Source organism: Megalops cyprinoides, chromosome 4 (assembly GCF_013368585.1).
Source record: "Megalops cyprinoides isolate fMegCyp1 chromosome 4, fMegCyp1.pri, whole genome shotgun sequence".
NCBI classification, from domain to species: domain Eukaryota; kingdom Metazoa; phylum Chordata; class Actinopteri; order Elopiformes; family Megalopidae; genus Megalops; species Megalops cyprinoides.
In genome coordinates, this window is record NC_050586.1 from 33092736 (window position 1) to 33103298 (window position 10563).

Consider the following 10563-nt stretch of genomic DNA (forward strand, 5'->3'; position numbering starts at 1 on the left):
TTAAGAGGAACACTGAAGAAGTAATATAATATTGTAGTAATAAGTTTTTATACTAGACTAAGACACTATAATGAGCTGAATCATAAACATACTTTTAAAATTCTTCATTATGAAGAAATCAAGACAACAAACGATGTTTACACATTATGGTCATGATATTCATTTATTTACAATAATTACAAAAAATCATTTTACAAAAAAAAAAAGTAGAAAAAACACATTCATAAAATTCTCAGGCAGTCCCTGTAGCCCCAGTCCACTGCTTTTAAATACCTGAAAACAGAAATCAGATTTAACAGCGAGTATAAAAGGCAGAAAACAAGACTAAAATCATCGCTCTTTTATTGTTTTATGTTTGGAATGATCAGCAACTCTCCCTGCCCCACTGCCCCATGTTTGAGGTTGTGTCACACCTAAACGAGACGCATGAATTACCAGGGAAGGACCGGAACCTCTGAGCTCTTCACCTGTGGTCAGACTTCTTCTCTGAGGCAGCCGCCTCACGGGCATGCTTCAGTCCCTATCAGAACCAAGACAGGAAAGATGCTCTTGGGTCACTGGCATACTGACCTAAAAATCCTCATGTGTGTCAACTGAAGCAGTTTTCATTACTATGAGTGTAAGATACAGTGCAGGCCAGAAATTATACATTAAAAATGGCAGGGGATCCCATCAAGAGCATTATCGTCTAAACAGGAAATCCAATGAGAGACTACAAGGGACTCAACTGCTAAAATTCAATAAAAAAAGGTTTGGAAATCGACCGCGACAGTCAAGCTCTAGTATAAATTGTATTTTGTGTAAGCTGTCTCTGGTCCCCAAGTACAACTGCGTGACAGTTACCAGCACACCATGCAGCGAGGACGTACTAGGTAGTAGCCGGTGTGGTATCCACTCATGTACCAGGATATCAGCATGCAGCCCAGGGCCTCATCGTCCTCCAGGGAGTCCGGGGTCACAGGAGGGGGCGGTGGGATCATCTGAATAAGAGGAGTGACAGTCCTGAATACCACCGAAGACGGACAAGGCCCCAAAACTGCATGCTTCACTACAGAGTGAAGACTACTACTTAACTATAGCATACTACTACTACTACTACTACTACTAATAATAATAATAATAATAATAACAACAACAACAATAAACGCCTGCCCATCAGGCCTAACAGCCAACGTACATAACTGGTTCTGAAATTAGTTTCATTAACTATATTCCACCATGCTGAGTTCAGTTAAGAGGAAATTGGTGGCTTACTGGTGGTCCAAAGGCCATCATGGGATGCCACCCAGGGAAAGATTGTCCAGGACCAGCACGTTTCGATTCAGTCTGCAGTAAGAAGTATGAATTATTTGTCTACTTCCCACACACCCACCAATAACAGCTGAGCCAGTAAGTACTGTACAGCATCCTTACAAATGTGTTTTAAGTGGTATCAGACAGTAAAGACTCATAGGATGGCAATGTGACACAATGGTTAGAGAGGCTATACCTTGGGGAAGGGCACATAAACTGAATCACAGTGCTTCAGCAAATATTCTACAATAAAAATGTACACCCTTTATAATCGAAGACATGTGCATCACTGTAAATTATGGTGCCTGCTCTAGAAATATAATATTCACACCAACATCATGGTAAGATATGAGGCTGGGGGCTTGTTAAAAACCTATAACATCTGACACTGTTATTGTCTGCTCCCAAACATTTTATTTTGCACACATAGTTCACAGATTCTCATCCACAAATATCTGAAACATCATGAAGCACGTAAACACAAATGCTCCCACTACTGTGTTCTGTGTGTGAGAAAAAAAAAGTTAAGTCTGTAGACTACGCTAGTCCATTAGAAATAGCCATTACAATCCAGCAGGTGTGGTCCACCCATGTTTTATTTTAGGTAAATGCCCATAAGAAACAACAACTGCTTACTGATCTGAAGCCAGGTCCTTGTGGAGGGGCTGGAGGGAGGCCGGAGCCCCATGTGGGACGTCCTGGAGAGGCTCTGACTTTGGGTCGGAACCTGTTTCTGTGCTGGTGACTAGGCAGAGGTAGCGTTGAAGACTGGTCACTCTCCTCTGTGGAAGACTGGGCCTCCTTCTCCTGAAATCCACACAGATGCAGTGCATTCATTTTCTCAACACCACATTTTCAGTGACAGCACAAGAACCTAAAGTCACTAAAATACAGCTCCTCTGTATATATAATGATGCATTCACAGTGCAAGATGAAGTCCTGCAAAGGAAACTCTTCACATGAAAAAAACATGTTCATCCCACAGATATCACATTGTACTGACACTTTCTGATACCAGGTAATTAGTAAAGACCTGTGCAGTTGTTTGGGCTCTGTCCTCCACTTCAGAATTCTCCGACAGAAGGTCTGACAGCTTCTGCTCTTCCTCGTTTCCATAATCAGTGTACACAACAGTGCAGGTCCCCTTTCCCTGATCTATTGAGGTGATCGTGGCTGGGTACAAGTTGCCATCCTCAGACCACACTGCACAGCAGGGGTCCCCAACTCTCCACTGGAAGGAGAGAGAAAAGTGCAGTGGATGCTTGTGTAACGGGTGGGATCTTGCGTTAGGTTTAATTTGATGTTACGTGGATCGGCGAGCAAGCGAGTTTCAAACCGAGGTTCTCACTGCTCGCTGCCCACCCCTTACAGCCAGCGTCGTTGCCAGTTGAGCTAAGGGCAAATTGCCCTTAGCCTGTCGGCAACAACGCTAGTTAAACAGGTCTCGGGGAGTGACGTAGCCGCTGCAACCTCTCGGCTACCTGCTACCCGCTACCAAGGCTTTTACGCAAGACTCACATGAGCTCTTCACTTCAGGTCTGCTACACTTGATTAGCAGTCAGCATGTTACTCTGGTCTTATATCACTTAAAATGGAAGGGAAGATGACTGCACCTCTTTTTCAGGGATGGCATTGCTCCTCTTCCTGCTCCTGTTCTTTTTGTTGTTTTTCCGTTTCTTTCCAGGCTTGTTCTCTTTGGGTAACTCCACATTATCCTCCTCCTTCAAAGAATTCTAATTGTGGGGACAGATTCATGTTGGCACTTTTAGATGAAAGAACAAAACAAGCTGGGCACATGTGCAATATTATCCAGATATTCAGTGTTTAAAATTCAATACTTCAATGATAATTCAATAGAACTCTCGAGGAATGTTTGAAATTGCTGCATTTTGACAAGGGAATGTTGGCAATTAGCTAGCCTTTTCACAAAAACAAACACAGAAACAAAACAAAAAAAACATCTCAAAGAAAATGCACTGCGTGGATTCTTGGACTCCTACCCTGTCAACAAGCCTGAGATCACTGTACGAAGAGGTTTCGTTGCAGCCATATTTATGATTTAAAACAAATTATCAGGCGAATATCAACTATGAAGCAAATTGGCTAACTATTAACTGCGGTCCATTGTAAGAGATGCAATCCACAGGGCAGTTACAGTACCTTGAATGATGCGACAGCTTTATCGTACGCCTTTATCAAAGCTGTATCATCCCAAATGTCAGAATCTTCACTCTGTAGGTGTGAGAGAGATAGGTGCCCCACTCAAGTTATCCTATAGCTTACTACCGTCTGCTGGTTACAACAAGCAACTAGCCGACCTTACAGCTAGCTGGCCGCTATCAAATACGTTTAAAACCTTTAGCAGGCTGGGTAGAGAGCGGGCTGGTTAATTCAGCATTTTGCATAATGCCAACTGTAACAACCAGCTGTCTGGTTAGGCAACGTCATTGTCTTTAGGTGGCTAACCTCGAGGTTAGTTTAATATGACTAACTACCTCAACACAATTGGCATAAATGGCATAACCTTTAGTTGGCTACGTTAAGTAGCTATTTAGATATATAACAGTTATGACGCCGCTCGCTCACCCGGCATACTAGCCAGCCAGCTAGCTGGACAGCTAACGGTCAATTTTAACATTACATTATTAAAATTCCCAAATAAGAAGAATGTTGCATATTTAGTTAGCTACTTACTTTGCCCATTCCACGCGCGAAAAGCGCCTCTTTACAACCATTTGCCATGAAGAAACCAACCAACCTCACCAGTTACTCGGCATCTGACCAACACCAAAACAACGCGTGTACCCGCTAGCATCTATCGTCTTTAAAAGATGACGCATAAATCCGCGACAGGCATGTTTGAACATCTGTTGCTGCTGGGCAACCGCAGTGTGCTAGCAAGCTAATCAGGCTTTCCATCCAAGCTGGTCAGTTAGCTAGCTAAAGCTAGCTAATAAGGAGTAAAACGTAACTTTTGAAAATGATAGATACGGCATTGAGTTCTTCAGGGACCCAGGTCGTTTTAGCAGCATCCAGCGATGAAAATTATCCCCCAGAAAACATCATCGATGGGTGAGCAACAGTAACTAGCTAGCTAGCTAACGTGAACTAGAACTGAGATACAATATCAGCAGGCTAAATGCCAGGTGGTCAGTTTTATTAGTTACCCGTACATCCGCCGTAAATATCAGCATTTTGAACTTAATAACGCATATGCAAACTTAAAAAATGAAGGTTGTTACCGAGAAAACTAACGCTGAATTAGCTACCTGTTCTGACTAGAAAACTTAATCCGCTAACGTTAGCTATTTGGACCACTGAATGAGTCGCTAGCTAGCTTACTAACGTCTGTCTTGCAGAAACACGGAGACGTTTTGGATTTCAACGGGAATGTTCCCACAGGAGTTCATCCTCCGATTCTCAAACACAGTGAAAATCACCCTCATCACAATTCATTGTTACAACGGTAATTCCTAATATTGACAAGCGAGCACGACAGGAAAAACAAGCATTCACTGAATTACATGTTACTGTGGTAATGTTAATGGTATCTCCTGAACGCCTTTCAAGTAAAATATTTGGTAACGCACTAATTTATTGTGAATATCGTTGTTTCTGTAGTGAAGAATCTCAAAATTGAGAAAAGCACTTCAAATGATGCAACTGATTTCCAGAACATTGCAGAAAAGGGTAAGTATACAAACTGTCATAACTCTTACAATTGTTCAAAGCTTGTTGTAACAGACCACATATTACATATATAGTAAATATTACAACTAAATTTGGTCTTTGTATTCTGTGACCTTTACTTCAGAGTTTGAACACACAGACGGCCATCTTCAAACAAATGATTTTTCTGTAAGTTTATTTTAAATGATGATTTTTTTAAAGATGCTGCTCTGTATTTTGTGAATAAAAAAATAAATAGTGTGGCAATGGCTAAATATCATAACACTTTATTTTCCCATTTTTCTTTGCAGCTCAACGGCACGAGCGCAACGCACTTGCGGTTCATCATAACATCAGGATATGACCATTTTGTTTCAATACACAAGGTCACTGTCGAGGGTGTAAATTATTAATTCGATATAAAACACTAATTAATGTAAATGAGTTTTGAAATAAGTTGTCATTCACAGGATTGGGGTTCAGATTTTAATGCACATGTATACAAGTTTATTTACATCCGACTTTTATCATGTTCCACATAGCAGGCACCAGCTTCTCCCTTAATCTTGAAAGAGTAAAGGTAAAAAGATGATCCTGCTAAGAATGTTTTTTTTTTTTTAACAAAAACGTATTTTTATTAAATCTTGTTTCATCACCATTGTCCCAATGATTTCAGTTCTGTGGTTATAGAAGTCTTAAAGCTAAAAAAAAAAAAATCACAGAATATCCGAAAGTATTTTATTTAAATCTATTGATACACTCTTATCCAGTTAATTCGACATTGAACCCTGTGCCCTGTGTTGCTTAATACTCCATGTGATGGGTAAGCCTTCATCTATTCTGGAAAGTAGAAATGTGCTCTTAAAATATGCTCATGTATTTAGTAACATATTTATCTCAAAGTGAGTGGTAACAAATGAATGTAAGTGCCTTTAATTCTGAGGATCCTTCATTCTTACTAACCAGATTAATCATAGCAGATCTGTATTCCATCTTCACGGCTGTGTAATGTTATATGTATGAAGGAAGCAGATGAAGGAAGCCAGACACTGTCTAACAAGACACACCTATCCAATTAGCAGTGGCTAAAAACAGTCAACTGTTTTGGCCATTTGAGTGGCCCTGTCAGTGTACAGGTCCCTGTAGGTGGCGCATGAACCTACATCAGCACATAAAGTATCATCTGCACAATAACAGGAATGCACACAGGGTTGTCTGTAATTTTACTTGTTTTATAATGCATAGTGCAACAGTACAGTTCTGGACTGCAACAACTTTAGGAAGGAAACCCTCCTTTCACTCACAGACTGCCTCCCCTCAAGTAACAGTGCATTTCTATTACCAAGATGCAGCTGTCAAAGTAGCTAAGTAGCCAAAGCTCCTACACAGTGTCTGCTTTTCTTAGAAAGTTAGGTTTCGTGACTCCTTAACAAGTGATAATTTATCTTACAGTCATTACACTGTTGGATATTGAATACCATACACTCCACAGTGGACACTTTCACGTGGACAAAGGCGAGTAAAACAGTACTGTAAAAATAATTTAATGCAAAGTACAATGTACATGGCCCAGAAATGTGGACTTTTTTTTTTTTTTTTTTACATAAAACAGGTTACCACAATTTACTGTGATTTCAAGGAAGCATGAGAGCACCAGTCATTCCCTCAGAACGTGTCTGGATCACAAAATGATCAGGGTTGACATGGGAATAGAAAACACTCGAGGAAAAACAATGATGGAGTGGTTTGGATTTTCGTCCCGTTTTCATCTCTTCCCCACCCCGTCACTTCGTTCCACTGTTTGTGCTTTTCTTCTCGTTCGCCGCTTTTTGCTTCAGCTGCATTATTTCGGCATCACTGCAGAGGAGATGAACATAAATATGTCACAGGGCCGCCTTTGGCTTAATGGAGTGAGAGATGGCATTGTACTTGTCCTCACAAATGCAATCTGAGGTTCCAGGGCAACTGCAGGCTACAGGAACGCATCACACTGACGCCACAGATTTGCACATAGCAGATTGGCAGCTTAGTGTGCATCATGTCAAAAAGTCTGTTTCTGCCGTCGCTGAAGCTACGAGTGTTATTTCCTGGCTCATGAATATTCTTGAAGCAGCATGGCGTAAAAGAGAATATCCATAGTCAGTATGGGAATGCATACGGCACTGTGACCTCCTAGATGGAGGATGGAAGAAACGCTTGAGCCTGTCATAACAGAATATCTGTGTTGGGACTCTCGGAAACGCGCTGTTCTTTTTCCATTTCAAATGATACGTCCTAGAGCAGCTCCTCTCCAGAGTTTCATTAATGTTTGCAAGCATGGATATTCCTCTCATGGTGTGTGCAAATTGATATCTAGTCACAGGCCCACTCATTCATATGATGTGCACTAAAACACAAAAATTTACAAACCTAACATCGTAAACTGTAAGTAACTAAGCTTGTCCACAGCTATCTTTCCATTTCAGAGCGGGGTTGGCTGATTCTAGATGTCTTTAAATTGAACCAGACAACAATGAGAAGCAAGTATTTATAATCTTATTAAATTATCTCAAACCTGTAAAGCTACTATAGCTTATAATGATTATGTTTGTATACAATGTATGTTTATTATCACAGAAGAAAGAGTGTCATATATCTTAGTGTTTGCAAAGGGAAATGCGTGGGTTTTATGTCTAATCAAAGGGAAGCTTCTATCCTCTGATGCCATCGGTTGTTCTGTGATACACATTAAATGCAATTAGATGTGATACCTTTAAATACCTTTCTTTCACTCTTTGATGTGCTTTGTGTTCTCTCCTCACCTGAGGAGAAAAAGTTCAAGGTACAGGGAAATTAAACTGATCAAGTACACAGTTTCAGTGGATGACAACTACACTGTCATTATGAAATGTCTTTTTTTTCTTTCCTAAAAATGCTGCTTTGGCAGAGAAAATGTTCGTATTTACTCCACTTAGTATTAACTCTCTCCCAGAAGGATCACATTTCAACAAAGTGTATGTATAAATATAACTGCATTTCCATGAATAGCCTTGATATATGGCTGAATGAGTTGTGCACACAAATGCAAGACACAAGGCAAGCATTTCTTGGAATGTGTTGGGTGTGTATGGATATGGAAACTGACTGTGTATAAGGGATGTATCATGTTTCTCTCCTTCTATCCCTCTCTCTTATGTATATTTTTTGTTTGTTTTTTAACATCTTCAAGCATTGCTGGGCTGGAGAGATTAAGAATAGCAACGGTGTTACTATACAGTGGAGTCACTGCCTTTTTCCACTTGAACAGCCCTATCACTTACCGCTGTTTCCTTTGGGCTGCCGATAAACTGTCGTCCTTTCTTTTCCCCTTCTGGTTTTCTTGATTTTTCTTCATGTTTTTCTGGCGGGCAAGTTCGCGCTGATTTCCACCTGCATCCATCATAAAATATTCACCTACTCTGCGAACAGGCCCTTTACCAATAACCTCTTTGGATTGTTCATTAAGACATACACGCCTTCTTAATCAAGCATTTATTGGAAGGGACTATGATGCGACATTAAAACGTGGTCTGGGACCTATCAGGTAAGTTTAGCAATTAATCGCTCTATCTATATATAAAAATATAATTATATTTATTTTTACATTATATAATTATCATTGCAAATGTTGAACAAGAACCCACATTGGTAAAACTGGATCTTAAGGTAGCCTACCATATGCGGCACACGTATTTCTAAGAACACCCTTGAATAGAGCAAGCGGTGCTAGTAGTAGAATTGAAACAGTATCTATGTATGACATTTACTATGTCTGGCAATCACCAGGCGGCACAAAGTATAAAACTAATAATGCATCACTTAAAATACGTTTGGCAAGTGATATTTGATCATTTCATTTGTTTCCATCCCGAGTGATGTGCCAATTGCTGGCGCCGCTAAGATCAACAAGAATAAAATTTCCCTACAAATACTTACGCGTCATATTTATCGACACACTTTACCCTCTTTTATAAAGAGCACGACACACTTCACTATACGTCCGAAGTGTCGAAGTTTCCAGGGCTTTCCTCCAACGCTCAGACAGGTTAGATGTTCGACGTTACGAAAGCAACGAGCACAAAAACGCCACCTCCTTTACCGTAAAATCGTGAAGAGAGGTGCATATGTTTTAATATACATTAGTCTGAGACTCGCCCGGCAACAACCATCCAGATTAATTTCGTTGCATTATGACTCATATATATATTTACGGTATAATAAATGCATGAATTTGGCTTTGATGTGTCTGATTGCAAAGAGTGGTGTACACGTAGGCTGACCAGCCACATTAGTTATCAAAAAGAAAATAGAAAATATCCTCTTTATGTAGCCCGCTTGTCCTTTTGTGCCTATACAATTATGCGTGGTTGTCACTGACATCTTAAACAGCAGGTTCGCGGTTGCATGTCTTTGAAAAAGTCACACTGAAAAAAATCGAAGCCCACAAAAACTCCACTGAAAACGATTTTTGCTCATCGATTTCATTGATAAACTTATGTCCACTGAATTCTCAATGATCAGGCGTATACGTTTGAAAGCTGTCAGCTGAAAGCTGTCATTCCACTGTCACATCAACTGCTCATAACTTCGCCCCCCTTCTTAAAATTTGAGATGTCTTGAGAACTGAAGACATAACTTACTCAACAGCAGGTAGATTGGATTAAGTGAAAAGCACTGTGCGAAGGATAACCTTTACAGCGTTAATCACACCTCAAGAAATGAAGTTTACTCTTTCAAATTTCTGCATCCCCATTACTTATGACCAAATTGCCTACTGCCTGAGAAAGAATATTTATGGTCCTTTTGTGTTGTTCCTAAATTCAAGTCAAAACCTACACCCGTGACTACCCTACATCTCCGTACATTCTGGAGTTTTTTTATAGCCTATGGAAAAACTGCGAATTCATTACAAGTAAATGCACTTAAATGCATCTTAATATGCGACTTGAAATGTACTTCATGAGCTGCTTCATTTTATGTACGTTTATTTGACATCAAAATACAAAAATAAAAGAAAAACAAGATGGGGTTCACCGAAAGTATTCAGATCTTTCTTACATTGCACAGCAGAGGTCATCGTCAGAGGTATTCGTAATGGGTTATTGTTTTACTGTCCACATGATTTTGTTACAAAAAAGGACATCCTTAATGCTTTTAATATCATTGGTCAATTTATAACTTTTGTAGGCTACGGTTATACAAAGTCCAAAGATGTTTTTAAGGGAGTTTTTGCTTTTTGCGCAAAGTCTGCCTCAGTGTGATGAACAGCATCACAAACACCTCAGAAGAAACGAATTGCACGATATTCCCCGCGGGCAGTCGCAGAGCTTCCCGATTCTTGCACCTTTCCTCAAAGCACATTGCTCCCCAGGTTCACACTGTGGAGAGATATTTGGAAAAGTAACATGGAAGAAAGAACAGTGAATGACTAATAAAACTTCGCGACAACGCGTTTTTAGATAAATACGCGTTCACACAAAGACACAGACAAAAATTTAAATCAATATTTTCATTTCAAATTTTCAAGTTCTTCCACCCATGTACCACCCAAGTGAGCGAAAGGCACTAGTGAGCCAAAACTTA

The 10563-nt window shown here is 40.0% G+C and overlaps 2 protein-coding genes and 1 long non-coding RNA gene across 3 annotated transcripts; 1 reads left to right on the forward strand and 2 right to left on the reverse strand.

Annotated features, from left to right (window-relative positions):
* Nucleotides 1-342: 342 nt before the first annotated feature.
* On the reverse strand, nucleotides 343-4156 carry smn1 (survival of motor neuron 1, telomeric). The gene is made up of 8 exons (XM_036527303.1): nucleotides 3988-4156; nucleotides 3454-3525; nucleotides 2907-3026; nucleotides 2327-2524; nucleotides 1930-2100; nucleotides 1255-1326; nucleotides 870-980; nucleotides 343-520 (listed from the first exon to the last, which is right to left on the reverse strand). The coding sequence occupies exons 1-8, from the start codon at nucleotides 4033-4035 to the stop codon at nucleotides 464-466; spliced, it is 849 nt and encodes a 282-aa protein (XP_036383196.1). The 5' UTR covers nucleotides 4036-4156; the 3' UTR covers nucleotides 343-463.
* Nucleotides 4157-4264: 108 nt separating this feature from the next.
* Nucleotides 4265-5505, forward strand: hspb11 (heat shock protein family B (small) member 11; the record flags this gene model as incomplete). Its single annotated transcript, XM_036527304.1, has 5 exons — nucleotides 4265-4365; nucleotides 4653-4759; nucleotides 4915-4983; nucleotides 5108-5151; nucleotides 5274-5505. Coding segments are annotated over 5 exons (423 nt in total), but the record flags the coding sequence as incomplete, so codon positions are not given.
* Nucleotides 5506-5760: 255 nt separating this feature from the next.
* On the reverse strand, nucleotides 5761-9044 carry LOC118777084. Its single transcript, XR_005004937.1, has 3 exons — nucleotides 8917-9044; nucleotides 8262-8370; nucleotides 5761-6819 (listed from the first exon to the last, which is right to left on the reverse strand). It is a non-coding gene; the product is annotated as an uncharacterized LOC118777084 (long non-coding RNA).
* Between the last annotated feature and the right edge of the window lie 1519 nt (nucleotides 9045-10563).